Here is a 17,286-nt window from a genome sequence, read left to right as displayed (position 1 = left end):
TAATAAAACCCAGAGATGTTGCTGTTACATGCACTAATGCATATGGGAGCTTACGGTGCCCAGTTCAGTTGCAAAAGCACAAAGGAAATGTTCAGGTGTTTGGAGTCCCTTTGAAGACAGGCTACATTCAACCAAAATGGTTCTCCCATCCTGTGGGCTTCCTTCTGCAGACAGACTGAAGGTACATCCAGCAGGGAAAGCAGAATGAAAATACAAACAAAAAACAAACTTTGAAATGTTTGTATGCTAATGCCAGAAGTCTAAGAAGTAAGATGGGAGAATTAGAATGTATAGCAGTGAATGATGACATAGACTTAATTGGCATCTCAGAGACATGGTGGAAGGAGGATAACCAATGGGACAGTGCTATACCGGGGTACAAATTATATCTCAATGACAGAGAGGAGCACCCGGGAGGCGGTGTGGTGCTTTATGTCTGGGATGACATAGAGTCCAACAGGATAAACATCCTACATGAGACTAAATGCAAAATTGAATCTTTATGGGTAGAAATCCCTTGTGTGTCGGGGAAGACTATAGTGATAGGAGTATACTACCGTCCACCTGGTCAAGATGGTGAGACGGACAGTGAAATGCTAAGAGAAATTAGGGAAGTTAACCAATAGGCCGATACAGTAAAGTCCGCGGGAGACTCTCCCGGCGCGCGCACCGGCCACTCGCCGGTGCACGCGATTCTGTATTTAAATTAGGCCCGGCGGTAAAAACAGGCAAAAGGAGGCGCTAGGGACACTAGCGCATCCCTAGCACCTCCTTTTTGACAGGAGCGGTGGCTGTCAGCGGGTTTGACAGCCGATGCTCAATTTTGCCGGCGTCGGTTCTCCAGCCCGCTGACAGCCACGGGCTCGGAAACCGGACGCCGGCAAAATTGAGCATCCGGTTTTCAGCCCGACAGCCGCAGGCCGAATTCAAATTTTTTTTTTTAACCTTTTTTACTCTTCGGGACCTCCGACTTAATATCGCCATGATATTAAGTCGCCATGATATTAAGTTGGAGGGTGCACAGAAAAGCAGATTTTACTGTTTTTCTGTGCACTTTCCCGGTGCTGGAAGAAATTAGCGCCGACCTTTGGGTCGGCGCTAATTTCTGAAAGTAAAATGTGCGGCTTGGCTGCACATTTTACTTTTTGTATCCCGCGCGCATACCTAATAGGGCCATCAACATGCATTTGCATGTTGAGGGCGCTATTAGGTGCCATGGGTTGGACACGCGTTTTCCTCCCCTTACTGAATAAGGGGTAAGGGAAAACGTGCGTCTAAGAGCAGGCTAACAGAGCGCACTGTACTGTATCGGCCTGCAAATTGGTAGTGCGGTAATAATGGGTCCTGGACTTTAAATAACCATGTTTCTTTGAGAATTTGTGCCACGCCAAGGAAGGTATCACCCCGATAGATACTTTTTACAAAAATACTAAAAAACAAAAATATGAGAGAAATAATAAAGGACTTGGGCCAATGATTAAACACGACCTGAAGTGGCAAAACCTCAAGCTAAAATATGCTGGTATGCCCGCAGGTGTTATGATGGTCCTATAAACAATAACAGCTTATAGCACATTGACTAAGAAGAATTACAGGTGCATGACGTCTTTTTAGTGGTAATTGTGTTCGTTGTGTCTTGAACATAACTGTTGATATTGTGTGTAGACTTCAATTACCCCAATATTGACTGGGTAAATGTATCATCGGGACACGCTAGAGAGATAACGTTCCTGGATGGAATAAATGATAGCTTTATGGAGCATTTGGTTCAGGAACCGACGAGAGAGGGAGCAATTTTAGATCTAATTCTCAGTGGAGCACAGGACTTGGTGAGAGAGGTAACGGTGGTGGGACCGCTTGGCAATAGTGATCATAATATGGTCAAATTTGAATTAATGACTGGAAGAGGAACAGTATGCAAATCCATGGCTCTTGTGCTAAACTTTCAAAAGGGAAACTTTGATAAAATGAGAAAAATTGTTAGAAAAAAAACGAAAGGAGCAGCTACAAAAGTAAAAAATGTGCAAGAGGCGTGGTCATTGTTAAAAAATACCATTCTAGAAGCACAGTCCAGATGTATTCCACGCATTAAGAAAGGTGGAAAGAAGGCAAAACGATTACCGGCATGGTTAAAAGAGGAGGTGAAAGAAGCTATTTTCGCCAAAAGATCTTCATTCAAAAATTGGAAGAAGGATCCAGCAGAAGAAAATAGGATAATACATAAACGTTGGCAAGTTAAATGTAAGACATTGATAAGACAGGCTAAGAGAAAATTTGAAAAGAAGTTGGCCATAGAGGCAAAAACTCACAGTAAAAACTTTAAAAAATATATCCTAGGCAGAAAGCCTGTGAGGGAGTCAGTTGGACCGTTAGATGATCGAGGGGTTAAAGGGGCACTTAAAGAAGATAAGGCCATCGCGGAAAGATTAAATGATTTCTTTGCTTCGGTGTTTACTGAAGAAGATGTTGGGGAGGTACCCATACTGGAGAAGGTTTTCATGGGCAATGATTCAGATGGACTGAATCAAATCACGGTGAACCTAGAAGATGTGGTAGACCTGATTGACAAACTGAAGAGTAGTAAATCACCTGGACCGGATGGTAAACACCCCAGAGTTCTGAAGGAACTAAAAAATGAAATTTCAGACCTATTAGTAAAAATTTGTAACCTATCATTAAAATCATCCATTGTACCTGAAGACTGGAGGATAGCTAATGTAACCCCAATATTTAAAAAGGGCTCCAGGGGCGATCCAGGAAACTACAGACCAGTTAGCCTGACTTCAGTGCCAGGAAAAATAGTGGAAAGTGTTCTAAACATCAAAATCACAGAACATATAGAAAGACATGGTTTAATGGAACAAAGTGAGCATGGCTTTACCCAAGGCAAGTCTTGCCTCACAAATCTGCTTCACTTTTTTGAAGGAGTTAATAAACAGGTGGATAAAGGTGAACCGGTAGATGTAATATACTTGGATTTTCAGAAGGCATTTGACAAAGTTCCTCATGAGAGGCTTCTAGGAAAAGTAAAAAGTGATGTCCTTTCGTGGATTGCAAACTGGCTAAAAGACAGGAAACGGAGAGTAGGATTAAATGGACAATTTTCTCAGTGGAAGGGCGTGAGCAGTGGAGTGCCTCAGGGATCTGTATTGGGACCCTTACTTTTCAATATATTTATAAATGATCTGGAAAGAAATACGACAAGTGAGATAATCAAATTTGCAGATGATACAAAATTGTTCAGAGTAGTTAAATCACAAGCAGATTGTGATAAATTGCAGGAAGACCTTGTAAGACTGGAAAATTGGGCATCTAAATGGCAGATGAAATTTAATGTGGATAAGTGCAAGGTGATGCATATAGGGAAAAATAACCCATGCTATAGTTACACAATGTTAGGTTCCATATTAGGTGCTACAACCCAAGAAAGAGATCTAGGCGTCATTGTGGATAACACATTGAAATTGTTGGCTCAGTGTGCTGTGGCAGTCAAAAAAGCAAACAGAATGTTGGGAATTATTAGAAAGGGAATGGTGAATAAAATGGAAAATGTCTTAATGCCTCTATATCACTCCATGGTGAGACCGCACCTTGAATACTGTGTACAATTCTGGTCGCCGCATCTCAAAAAAGATATAATTGCGATGGAGAAGGTACAGAGAAGGGCTACCAAAATGATAAGGGGAATGGAACAGCTCCCCTATGAGGAAAGACTAAAGAGGTTAGGACTTTTCAGCTTGGAGAAGAGACGGCTGAGGGGGGATATGATAGAGGTGTTTAAAATCATGAGAGGTCTAGAACGGGTAGATGTGAATCGGTTATTTACTCTTTCAGATAATAGAAAGACTAGGGGGCACTCCATGAAGTTAGCATGTGGCACATTTAAAACTAATCGGAGAAAGTTCTTTTTTACTCAACGCACAATTAAACTCTGGAATTTGTTGCCAGAGGTTGTGGTTAGTGCAGTTAGTATAGCTGTGTTTAAAAAAGGATTGGATAAGTTCTTGGAGGAGAGGTCCATTACCTGCTATTAATTAAGTTGACTTAGAAAATAGCCACTGCTATTACTAGCAACGGTAACATGGAATAGACTTAGTTTTTGGGGTACTTGCCAGGTTCTTATGGCCTGGATTGGCCACTGTTGGAAACAGGATGCTGGGCTTGATGGACCCATGGTCTGACCCAGTATGGCATGTTCTTATGTTCTTATGTTCTTAAGGAGGTGTTCACAGAGCTGGCTCAGAGACAGCGCTGTGCTGCAGGAAGATCTGGGTTAAATTCCGCACTCCAATTCCCCACTCCCCAGGTGGGCTGGAGATTATAGACAGAGGCAGCATTCACAGACCTTGCAGGTAAGTATGTGTGGGGGCGGAATTGATTGTGCAGCTGCAAAAACTAGTGGCGAGATGTAGGGCCCAGAATTGCAGGGCCCCCCAGCTGTCGCTTCACTAGAATAGGAGAGGCAATATAAAAATAGGGGGAAAATATCCCCAGGTAGCTTTGAATAGAGGCTCATAGCTCCAGGTCCCAGCCCTGCTTCTGATTGGACTGGAAGTCCAAAAAATAAGCAGGAGGAAACTGCTGGGAGAAAAAAAAAAAAAAAGACAACAACGACGTTGATATCACATAGATTAAGGTGTAAACAGTCATCTTCATTTATTGAAAAAAAAATTTATTACATGTATTCCTTTATTACACAGGTTTAAAATATTTTTTTCTTTAAAAACATAAAAAAACCTCTTATGGCACCACACTGAAATTTCAAGACATTTTTATTTGATTTTTTTTTTTTTTTTTTTTTTTGGATGTGTACAAGATGTCATTTGACAAATAATATTGTAATGGGCCATAAAAGGGGGGGTCAGATGTACCAAAATCTTTTCCATAGGTTTCTGTTAAATTTTTTCTTTCTTAGCAAAATTTGTTCAAGTCATATATATTAAATGAAAATAAAAACAAATAAAGTTACACAAAAAAAAAGAATTCTCTGCATGAACAAGTAGTAATTTTATTGCAGTACAGCTTAGTGGTCTGGAAAAGTTAAGAGGGGAGGGAGAAGGAAGGTTGGGATTTTAGCATAATTACAACATGTTTGTAGAAATGAACGAATTTAAAACAAGAAAAAAAAAGAACAAGATGCTCCCTTAATAAAGATGTTATTGTAACAGAATCACATGACCTAGACATAATCACATGTCAGCAAAGAAGTATTTACATTTGGCTTTCTGCTATCCATATAGCTGTATGTGCAAACGCCTTGGTCTTCCCATCGCCTTTTGGTAAGACTTGACCCCACTGCGGTGGTGCAAGCCAAGGTATAACCCTATGACCACAGATTGCTATCGGCCCAGGACATAAGCGCTATCTCTCCATAGGTGTGGCCAGTTATGGCACAGCATTACCCGTCAGAATGGCAGCTGCAGCCTAGCCAGAGCTCACACCGACTCACTCTAGGAGTGCCCTGTCTGCTCGGGCTGAAGCAGAACTTTCCAATGCAACGGACTTAAACAGACATCATCGTGCTATTCAACTGGCTTTTCCTCCAGATCTTTGGTTAATTAACGTTAACATACACCCCTCATTCTCTTTGCTGAATCTTTTTAGATTTTGGTGCTGGTGGTTGAGGATTAGTTTCTAGCTATCGACTACAGCAAGGCATGCAAACCAGATGTGGATTTTGCATTATGGACCCTATTCTGCAAGACATGCCTGGCTACTCAGGGGCATTTAAGTGCTGAATCAGGCTCTATGATTGGATGATTCAAACCTTAACCTTTTGGCTGTTAGGTTCAGATATATCTGAACTATTTCAGATTACATTTAAATTATGCAGCTAAAGGGTTAAACTATCTTCTCAATTGTGAAAACAACTACATATTCCCAAGAATACATGGCTATTTACAAACTGAAGCTGAGATTGGTGGGGGGGGGGGGGGGGGGGGGGGAGAGTTAATGATATATTTTTAACCTGTTTTGGGGTGGGATGCTTCAATGTTCCCCAACTGCAGTTTTTCACCTGAAAAGAAAAACCAGGATGATTTGTGCAATTTCCTCCAGGTGAAAAGTACATCGTTCCTTTTTACAGCCTTGGCAAACCTTGTAGTTCCATACAGTGCCAAACTGATTGCACTAGCACACCGCAAAACAGGAATCAAAGGGCTCAGCGGTGCATCTCAACTCTGCCCTCTTTCTCAAGGAAGGTTTAATTTTTCTTTAGCCAGGAAATGACACCATATGCTGGCTTCTTTTTCACAGTAGACGTGATGTCATATCCTTCAAGTGAAGCATCCTTGTTCAGATACACCACAGTGCTCTATCAAAAAATATATGTACATATTTGCATCCTAGAGCTAACCCAGCATAGACGTATTGATGGAAATCCATATACGCTTACATTTGAATTTATTTCTGAAAGACTAATGGCATAAGAAGTGATGAGGTTAGTAATCATGGCTACTGTGAGAGGAAGAAGTTGCCTCATACTGTTAGCACATAAAAAGTATTCAGAGATATTTCTTTTTTTCCATACCTAACAAAATATTAGGGCCCATTTTGGAAGTATACCTTGAATATATTTCACGGCAGATCTGACCAGTGCGCACGCCCTGCAGTCAAGAAAAATCTAATAAACCAAATCTTTAATGAATACCATACATCTCTGTAGAGGGCTCCATCTGAAAGGATCCACTCAAAGCAACTTATGTTGATCTCCCTGAACATCTGATATTTCCAAGATCACTCTGAAATTTACCAGAGTTCTTTATTTCTGGTTGCAAAGCCAAACCAAAACAAAGGGTTTCCTCCAGTCCCTAGGAGCCTCAGTTTTGAGACCAATGGAGAAAGCACCATATTAATATTTTATACAATAAATACAATTATTTAGGAGAATAAATAAACCCTGTTTATTGTACAATCATTTTATGAAGCCTTCTCCATTTGTGTTAAAACCTATGGTATACAACAGAGCTCTTTGCAATGGCCTTAACTGGAGCGAAAGTACATCCCAAAACTTCACATCTGGACCAGGATTACTCACAGATCAAGAAGCACAACTGGGCTGAACTGAGTACTGGAGTCTCCCAGAGAGAAGAATAGTCATGTCAATGAAGTGGATATTACAGTTATGTTTATTCAGACTGAAATCTTTTTGGAAATATCTGCCGTGGAATATAAGTGACTTATTAAGTGGGTCAAGTATTCCCTTAAATTAGCACCACAGATATTCAGCAACTGAGTACAATATAGCAAAATTACAGTCTAATAAAATGAAAATTTCAACAAAAAAACAATCAGACTAACCCACTTTACAGTTTCCTACTTGGGCCAAACAAGCTGAAACATGGAACAGATTTTTTAAACTGAGCTACAAGGGGGATGGACTTGAGAACATGCACTATGAGATAGATCTAGAGCTGGTGCTGAAAGTCACCAAGACAAAGAATGAATGGGAAATATATCACAGTGGGAGATGTGTCCATTGTAGGGAATCACCAGTGTTATAATAGAGTGTTATTACAAGATATATATAGCACCACAGAGAGAAATTTAAACAAAAAATAGCACCTATTTTTTTTTAAAGTGTGATTTCCCTCCTAGAGACAATCTCCCATCAGGACATGATAAAAGTGGAGGTACACAAACATATAAAAAGGACTTAGAAGGTTTTTAATTGAATTCTCTACATTAAGGCAAGCAAGTGTTTAAAAAATATAGAACAAAAATCTGGTTTTCCCAATGATTTGATTCTATTTTTTTAGCCTAGTTTACAAAAAAAGAAAAACAAAACTGGTGTGAAAGAGTGGCACAAAATCTTAAATAATGTGTACTTTTATAAAAAGAATTGTATTGCAGGTTTGTGCAATGAAGGACATACTTTACAGACCAAAAAAAGCTGGATATTTGATAAGCTGCCTCCATATCTTTTTTCATTTGTTCTGTTATAGAGCAGGTCACATGCATGATTCGAATCCAGGAAAACTTAACACTTTAAAATAATATATAATACAAATATTTACTTACAAACATACAAAAATATAAGCACCTTTAATACAACGGGATGAGATATGCACAGATCAGCCTCCAGCTACCTAATTCATCTTGGCTTCTTTAAGAAACTGAAGGCACTGACAATTTTAGACATGTCCTGTATCTTCAGATTTAAAGCCAAGGTGGAACCATTATTTTTTTGTTGTTCAAGTTTCTTGGATTCTTTTTTTTTTTTTTTGCTTTTTAATTTTCTTAAGAAGAATTCCGTAAAAAAAAGTACTGATGTGGTTTCATGGCAGACACAGTCTTGGTCACATCGATTCTTTTTATTTTTTATTTTTTGGCATTCGAACTGATGTAAAACTCCATCGGTCCGTCAGCAGCTGGGAAATGGAGCAGTAGGTGCTGCGATTGTCACATGTGATGCATTCTAGGTCATGTGATTCTAAGCTGGGTTCTTCCCCCCTCCCCCCATCTCTTTCCTTTTTTTTTTTTTTTTCCTTTCAGTGGCAGAGTTGAAGTTGGGGTAAAACCCAGCACTGTCCAGTTTCAGAACGTGGATGTGACAGAGTGGCACGATGAGGTTACGAGGTTGCTCGTTTGGAGACTTGCGTTCTGATTGGTTAATTTTATTATATTATCATCATTATTATTATTATTTCTTATTATTATTATTTTGGTGGCAATTTCTCAGCCCAGGAAGCAAACTGGTCCCACCTCGAAGCCAAATTTCTGTGTTGCATCTCCAAAGTCATTGAACATAAGATCCATTATTGGTGCCTGTTCCACCTTGGGAGTGTTGATCTCCAGGACAGTCTTTTGATAGCCTTTCTTTGTCTGGTAATAGAAGAGAAAAGGAGAAACATATAAAGTTATCTCAATATTTGTGAGGCACATATATCAGTTCAACAGTATTTTATCTCCAAGTGCAGCCACATAACAGTAACACTGTTATACCGCTACAAAGGCACATATGTATGGGAAAGTATCACTTGTGTGCATGTTTATATCACTGGGCTCTTCTCTTTAACTTCTGTGTAACTCAGAGATATAGTGCAATACCAAACAGTGAGAAACAGCCTTGAAACAGAATCTGAAAAGCCTTATAAACACAATTGGAAACCCTCCAGGACTATGTTTTTTTGTTTTTTTTTTAGATTGAAGAGATTGACTTGCAACTTGTTATCTGTCATTCTAGGATAAAAGTTGCTTTGAAAATTGGAAGAGTGGCTTCGGCCTGAGGTTCCTGAATTGCAAGCTGCTCTGCTTAAAGAACGGTCACCTCACTGACATATGGAAGAGGATGGAGTGGCACTAGTGCTGAAATTCCTCAAATGCACAATCAGATGGCCCAGACTCTATAGCTAAGCTAGCTCTTTGCTTGAATAAACTGACATCCCTCCCCCCCCATCATTATAAAGTTAATTATAACAATAGCAACATACAGGGTATCAAATATAGAGAAGAAATATCCTTATACTGCAATAATCAAACTGATCAAACTAGTCCCCCCCATAGGGAGGAACGAGCAGTTTCTTTCCAACAGTAATGGCTGCTGGTCCAAGAGCAGCATCTCTAAAGGGAGCTGCATCCTGTTTTCCTGACCAGGGTCAGCTTTTGGGGTGTGTGACCTGTATGGCCACACAGAGTGCTGTGCTCAAAGAGGCACCTCGGTTTCCTACCTCCTGCATCCTTCTAAATCATTTTTAAAATCAGGAGACCTGGGAATGCTATGCAGGAGGAGGGAGGCTCCTCTTTGTCGAGGTAGGTGAAGAATTAGTCTGCTGAGAGGAGAAGGGGAGGAGATAAAAGAGAGGGAGCTGCAGCTAGGCAGGAAAGCTGGAAGGGGGAAAGAGAGGGAGGGATACTGGGTACCACAGGGAGGAGAAAGGGCAGAGGGGATACCGGTGCTGGATAGGGAGTGGCTATACTGTGCCCGAAGGAGGGAGTGCTGTTCCAGAGCACCAATTTCAGTTTTTGCACAAGGTGCCAATTAGCCTGGAGCTGGCCCTCTTCCTGGCCATGGCAGCTTACTGCAGTACATGCGTGTCCCATCAGAAGGCACACAGGAAAATGATGCATTGTCTCTCCCTGATAAGAAACAGATGGAAAAAGCAAGGAGAGAGGCCTTGACATGGACACTAAAAACACAGAAAAAAATCAAGTATAGCAATGAAGCCTGGGCTGCTGGCACCAAGCAGCAATACCTTTTCATGGTGGTATTTGAATAGCAAAACTACTTCCAGTGCCATCCGTCCTCTCTAGGGCATACAGACTGCCAAATTCAACAGCTGATGAAAAAAAAAATCTCTAGCCGTATGCAGGAAGAAGAGGACCGTGTTATACATGTGTTTGTATTTATGTTTCTCACCTCATCTTTCTGTTTTGTGATTTGTGCATTGTGTAAGGCCGCAGAACGAAATCAAGCACAGCAGCAAAATTGGGGTGACAAGATTAGCAGTAATACTTAAGCCATTGTTTCCTTATCAGTAAGGATTCTTGTGCTAATTCCTGGCCTGGAAAATTAAAAAAGCACAACCAACTCGCTGGGGAAGAAAGACGATCTGCTGCCTGTCCTTTAATTATAATTCAGCACCAATTAGTTTTTTTTTTTTTGGATTGTGAAACTACTAAAACATTTGGACTGGCCATTTAAGCAGATATTATGCCCTGGTAGGAAAGCTCACGGGAGAAAACAATGCTGGAAACGATTTATTCAGGGAGTGGTGTTAGGAAGAAAAGCTACAATAGTGTGCATTATTTAAGGTTTCTCTACTTGAAAGGGAGTGTGGCGGTCCATATTCAGCCGCCGCGCAGCTCTGTTAGTTAAGCCAGTTATACATGACTGGCTAATTAGTGATGTAGATTCAGTGGAACAGCCATGCTGTTGAATATTCCCGGCTACCTTAAAGTTAGCCGATTATGTAACTTTAGGACGGCACTTTGGCACGTCTAGAGTTGGCCGGATAAATTAGCCAGCTAACTCTGAATTTCGAATTAAGCCAGTTAATTTATCCAGTCAACTTGACTCCTCTCCAATCCGTCCATTCCCCGTCCTTGACTTGTCCAGCTAAAAACTTACCCAGCTAAGCCACTGAGGGCTGGATTTTATAACGGCGCAGGCCTCTGTGATTCGCGCAGTACCGGGGGAGGCAAAGTAGGGAGGCAGGCCTGCGAAAGCCGGCAGCGATTGCACCACCGCGGTGCAATCGCTGCCGGCTTTCGCACCCAATAGCGCCGCTGTGAAAGGTGGTGCTTTTAGGCGCGCTACTTGGTCTTACATTTCGCCGTCAGCGAAGTCGTCACGGAGTCCGCCCCGGTGCTTCCCCAACTCCTCCCCTTCCATTGCAGACTCCTCCCCGATCTGGGTATCGCATGGGAAGAGGGATTTTTCGCGTGCAATCCCTTTAGAAAATGACCCCCTTAGATGGCTAAGTGGCTCTCTCTAACCGTAGCCTGATATTCAGCAGCAGTATTTATCTGGCCAAGGGTCATTTTTCATATTGGGCTCTAGGGTGATTAAAGTAGGTGCATGTAGGTGAAGTTCAGTTTTTAGTGAGAACTTGTTGTTGTGAAGGGAGTCTATCCATCCCAGCACCACAGAACAAGAGGGTGTAATAAAGAGAACAGTTTTCTGTCTCTGTGCAGCACAGGACAAGCTGCTATGTACTTAAAATGCAGCAGGGGTGCATTAGGATAGACATGAAAGACAGCTTTGTAAATGCCGAGGCAGTTAAGCATACAAACAAGCTGTCTAGGGAGCTGCTAGCATCTCTTTCACTGGCGATTTTAAAGAACAGGATGGACACACATCTGTCTGGGATGGTTTAGGTATAGAGGATCTTGTCTGGAAGCAGGGAGAAGGTGTCCTTTCCAGACCTACCCTGGTGAGGTAAAGGATATCTGCCCTGCTCAGGCCCAACTCCTCTGGATGGCACTACCACGCTTGATTAGAATTGCTACTGTTAAAAATGGCTCTCTATAACAATAATAACGTCCTGGATAGGCAAAGCTAATGGACAAAGATTTAATTTCTCTAGCAGGTTATTAATTACAAAGAGCTATTTCCCCTCGGTCATTACAAGCCATTTTTTGAAACAGATATATCTAGGCAACTAAATGCCTGTTATATCCAGTGTGTCGGATGTTAGGACTGGTAAAACTCATGGTTTAGAGAATCTGTAGGATAGTAAAACTTGACTGCTGTAAAAAAAACCAAACAACTGTTAATTGTCCAGATTCCCCAGGTCTGACATAATTTTGTGATACCATTCTCCCAGCATCTCTGCCAAAATGTATCAGAGGAATTCCACACAACTATAAAACTACCAACTTGCTCCAAATCATATGGGGCATTCCAAGGCAGCCCTGGTTCTTTGAGTTCCATCTGCAGGCATTCTGGGATTGGCAGAGTTTGTAATTTTATTTTTATATACACAAAATGTAAACAGGGCATAATGAACACAAGATGGAGTGCCACACAATGTCCCTGATGGATCAGAGGCATCAGCTAGGAGCTCTGATTCTATATAAGTTGAAGACATTACCCCCCTGCAGGACCTTCACTGTGACACATCCCATGTTCTGGCAGTGTGAACCACTGGCTGAATAAATCTTCAATGTGTTTTCACACTTTATTTAAAAAAGACACACAAAAACAAGGAAACTTTTTAGAATTATGTTTCCTTGCCTGCAGTGTCTGCCAATGCAGATTCTTAAGTTCCACCTCCTGATGACATCATTAGCCTATAGGTTGAACAGCTGGCCCAGCACCAAGGAAATTTGCCCCTTTGGGAGCCAAGAAAAAGTTATGAGGGTTTCCTGGTGCTGCATTGGGTTGTTTAAGCCTCCCCAGAGAGTGGATTATAGTGAACATTTGTTTTTCTCTACCTAATTTACCTCTCCTTGGGCACTTAATCTATCCCAGCCCCATTATGAAAGAAGGGAATTGATATTGGGCCTGGGGAGGTTTTCAATAGACAGAAAGGAATAAGTATTAGGATATTTTAGATATGTTTTTTGATATTTTTTTTTGTATTTTCTATTTGTTGTTATTTTAATGATGAATTGTATTGTTTAATTTTGATTGATTGTAACCTACTTTAAGAGATCTTTTTTGACTCAATAGACATGGTACAAATCTAAAATAGAAACAGATATTCATAAAGACACAACTAACTGCAAGATTTAAAGAAGGCAGAAAGTTATTTTGCTTGTATATTCAGGCTGTATTTCTCTTCATTACTCACTAAAGAAAGCCTGTTCCAACTTAATAATTTCCTTTCACTGACTTTGATCAATCCAGTTTTGAATGCACCTCCTATTGAGTGAAATATTTGGAGCAGACTTGTTCTCCATAGTTGTGCTTTCATTAGATCCCAGAAAGATGCTGGTAGTTATGAGGAAGACCAGAAAGTTTTTCCCAACTTGGTTCATCACTTCCTTTATCTGTTTCAGGAACAGAGGTCTTTCAGTAGATGATCCTAAGGTCAGTCAGCTAATCAAATACAATTGCTGAGGTAACTAACGACATCCCTGTGAACTAAAATATTACAACTCAGTTGTCCACTAGGAATTCCTTTGGCACATGGCTAGGAAATGTTTATTATCTCTTAAAGTAGTCAGACTCACTGCAGAATTCAGATTTGCAGCTTATAGCACTTTAGATTAAATTCTTAATGAATCACTGGCCACAGTTCCAGTTACTTCATCCAAAAGCCCGAAGCCTGCTCTAAAAATACATTCTGCAGGATCCACTACAAATATGCATCTTCTCTCGCCCCGCAGGAGTCTCTCTATCTCACTAGTCACTCAGTCACCAATAATATTCTACTTAGGGCTGCTTCAGAAAGCACCTGAGGCTGGGATGACAGAAACAAAAAGCAAAGTGACACATCCAGAACGCATTTGTAATGCAGATGTTTGAGGTGCTCACATCACATCCATGGCAGTAGTCTGACAGTTCAGGAGAAATGCAGATGCCCAACCTATAGTGCATCTGAATTACAGTATGTAGCAACTAAATGGGCTGTTTTTTGAGTAGGGATGAGGTGGATGGATCTGCATATTTTTAGTGAGTTTGGCCTTGTCAGGTTACTTAGCTTGATAATTTGTTGTTTATTTAATGGATTGAGTTGGGTTGGGTTTGGCATGGGTGAATCTTGTTCTATCCAGTCCATTGGTGAGAGAGAGGGGCTGGTTAGGGAAGTTTGGGATGGCAGAGATAATTGTTTGTAATGATAAGAACATAAGAACATCATCAAGCTCAGTATCCTGTTTCCAACAGTGGTCAATCCAGGTCACAAGTACCTGGCAGGATCCCAAACAATAGATAATTATTATATTGTATATTATGTAAAGAACCTGTTAAATCTCGACCAGGAACCATATAGAATATTCCATTTGCGTGGGGAAGAAACACAGTAGAAATATGGGCAGGTAGCTCCCCCGTGTGGGAGTGTGCACATGGTGTGGTCCTTTAATATAAATACTCAGACCACCATCTTATTTTGTGGATTTTCTGTTTCCCTTTTCAGGGGCAACATGCCATGGCTGTTCCCTGATTTTTCTGTTGTTTAAGTCCTAATGCTTCCATGGAGCTTCTTATTTGGATATGGGAGTTTCTTTCCACCCTCTCTACTCCTTTTGTACTTTTGATGTTGATTTCCTTGGAATTCTGAGTATCCAGTAACTAGGGACTTGTTTTTCTGTTCTAATAACAATGGGAAAGGTTCTCTTTACTGAAGAGGAATCTGAGATCACTGGGATCATCCGGAGGAGAAAAGGAAAGAGGGGAGAAAGGAGTTTGGGAAGGACCCCCAGCAGGGCCCATGAACATCTGCTGAAGATTTGGGAGAAGAAAAATAACAGCAGTATTGCTCTGATACTAAAAGGGAGAAGTGGAGAATAACTGGTAGCCATTTCAGGTACTGTGAGGAGACTAAGGTGTGTAAGAAGGTAGGAGATCAATGACTGTTTGTTTGGATGGATTTCATCTTTGATATTTTACCTACATTGGAAGGAAAGTAATAAACTTGCCCTATGCCAATGGGATGGGAGAAACATCAGATTAAAGACCAAATTAACTGGCTTTACCATCTTACATTTTAAACAAGACTTTGAGAAGTCACAAATTTATTTGAAAGCATATGTAACACCGAAAATGCGGCCTAAACTGCTGTAAAGAACATTTTCATCATTTTATAACATCTCAGTAACAGTAATGTGGGAACCATGACAGTTTTCAGTGTTCTTCCTATAGCTTAGTGAATGTAACACTCATCAGTGCTGTTATCCTCACTGCTGGCTACCGTTCCTATGAACTGGGACTTTAGTGTTTGCAATGCACAGGGCCTTGTAAGTTATATTTCTCTCCATTCAGGGAATCCTGGAGGTTAGAGTAATGTTATATCAAGGGAAGTGTACCACCCAAAACTGTGATTTGAGATATGGCCTGTGCAGGCACAGAGGTTACAATTATATGCTGATTTTGTATATACATGCCTTTTATGTTATTTGTTATTTATATATTGCATTTTGAAATTGTTTTATTATAATCTGCTTTGGGCAGAATTGCTAGACCAAAATGGCAGGATATTAAGTGTAAATAGAAACAGAAAGAGACACCTACACCACAGACGTCAGTCTTGGAAATGTGATGCCAGAAATGATCTTGCTGATTTATCTCCACCCAACCTCCAATTTCACTTTTGCTGTTTCACTAAAGGAGTGTTGAACTCTGAATACATATTTTGGAAGCTAATTCTTTGTGTTGTGTAGACACTGATCAAGACATACCGGGAACAGAATCCAATATTATACAATGATAGTCAGTTCCATGGTGTGTAATCCATCTGTACTTATGGAAAAAGTGATGGTCAAGTCTCCAGAAAGAACATTTTAACGTTGATCAATTTAAAGAAATTGCTCATTTCCCATTTGTTTTCCTAATATATTTGAAGAAGATAAAAAGGTGAATTTTAAAAGCTCAGCACACGCATCAATTAGGGGATGAGTGAACAAGTCGGGCTCACACACACCTACCATATTTTAAAAGCCACCCAGATATGCACATATCTCCCGCTGCATGCAAATCTCGCTCTGGTTCAAAAGGGGGTGTGGTCTGGGCAGAGTCTGGGTGGGGAATGAGCATTTCAGGGCAGGGCCATGAGATGTGCACGCAAATACTTACTTGCCCAGGACTAGTGCCGCGTAAGTTTTCTTCTGTTATGGAGAAGGGGCAAGTTGAAAAAAAAGAAAACTAACCATATGTGAGGGGGTTTTAAGGATCTGGGCTAACTAAGGAAAGTGAAGACTATTAAAGAAGAGGGGTTTGGAAGACCTAACTTTTAACTGGGCAAACTGGTGGAAGAACTGGTGAAACTTGCAATGGCATGGATGCGCACCCCTTTTAAAATCCCTCAATTTATGCAGTAGAAGCGGGATTTGTGCACTCATGCATGCACACACTTAAAATTAGGCATATATGTGTGTATGGTCAGGCTATTTTATAATATGTGTGCATATACACACGCGAGTTATAGAATGGCTGCATCCCTGGGCACGCAACGACACACATGCATCAACAAGTATGCTCATTTGTCTTGCTATCTACCCTCCAGCCTCATATCTCTTTGTTAAAAGTAGTCTTATGTGAAGAACACACATTTGGACCTTTTTCAATCACATTATGCAAGATGCAATATCTGGTACTTACAGCACAGCCATCGACCACAGCTGTTATGTATGGGTTGTTGTCATAGGACATCTCTTCATCGTTGGAGCCCAGAAAGCGGATGGCTTTGTCATAGCTGTTTGTGGTGGCATCATGCCATGCTACAGATTGATAGCAGGTATAGGTGATGTTCTGGTGAGCAGAGGCACTCAGGAGCCGTAGGAAGGTCATCTGTACCACTCCAATTGGATTGCCATCTGAATCCACGTATGAGAGCTGAAGGAGACCACAAACAAAGGGGGAAACTCGGCAGTGAAATATAGATTACAACAGAAATGAGGAAACTGAGTCCAGTATGTTGAAGAAATGCTGGAGAGATGGACTAGGTCAAATATATTCTTCACCAAAAAAGTACCAAGATAAAACATGCAAGATAGCTAAAATGTTGCAGATTTCTATGGTTCATTTGTGGCTTTGGGCTACATTTAGTAGCAGACTCTGATCCTGTAAAATGTAATTATGAAGCCTATTTTTATGGATAGCAGATACAAAGAATCCTCTTATAAGACCATGAAAAGTCAAATAATTACAGGTTGCCTATCGGTTTTCCGTAAGGTAATGGACAG

At 40.8% G+C, this 17,286-nt stretch overlaps 1 protein-coding gene across 1 annotated transcript in view; it reads right to left on the bottom strand.

The window, feature by feature from the left end:
• Positions 1-4,768: 4,768 nt before the first annotated feature.
• The window catches only part of COL5A1 (collagen type V alpha 1 chain), a 385,801-nt gene continuing 373,283 nt past the window's right edge, over positions 4,769-17,286 (bottom strand). Inside the window, 2 exon segments of the mRNA XM_029613239.1 lie at positions 4,769-8,823; positions 16,703-16,936. Of these exon segments, the coding sequence (XP_029469099.1) occupies positions 8,677-8,823; positions 16,703-16,936 (381 nt within the window). The 3' untranslated portion in view covers positions 4,769-8,676.

Source organism: Rhinatrema bivittatum, chromosome 8 (assembly GCF_901001135.1).
Source record: "Rhinatrema bivittatum chromosome 8, aRhiBiv1.1, whole genome shotgun sequence".
Classification (NCBI taxonomy): domain Eukaryota; kingdom Metazoa; phylum Chordata; class Amphibia; order Gymnophiona; family Rhinatrematidae; genus Rhinatrema; species Rhinatrema bivittatum.
Note: the sequence above shows the minus strand (reverse complement) of the source record. Positions and strands in the feature narration are given on the sequence as shown.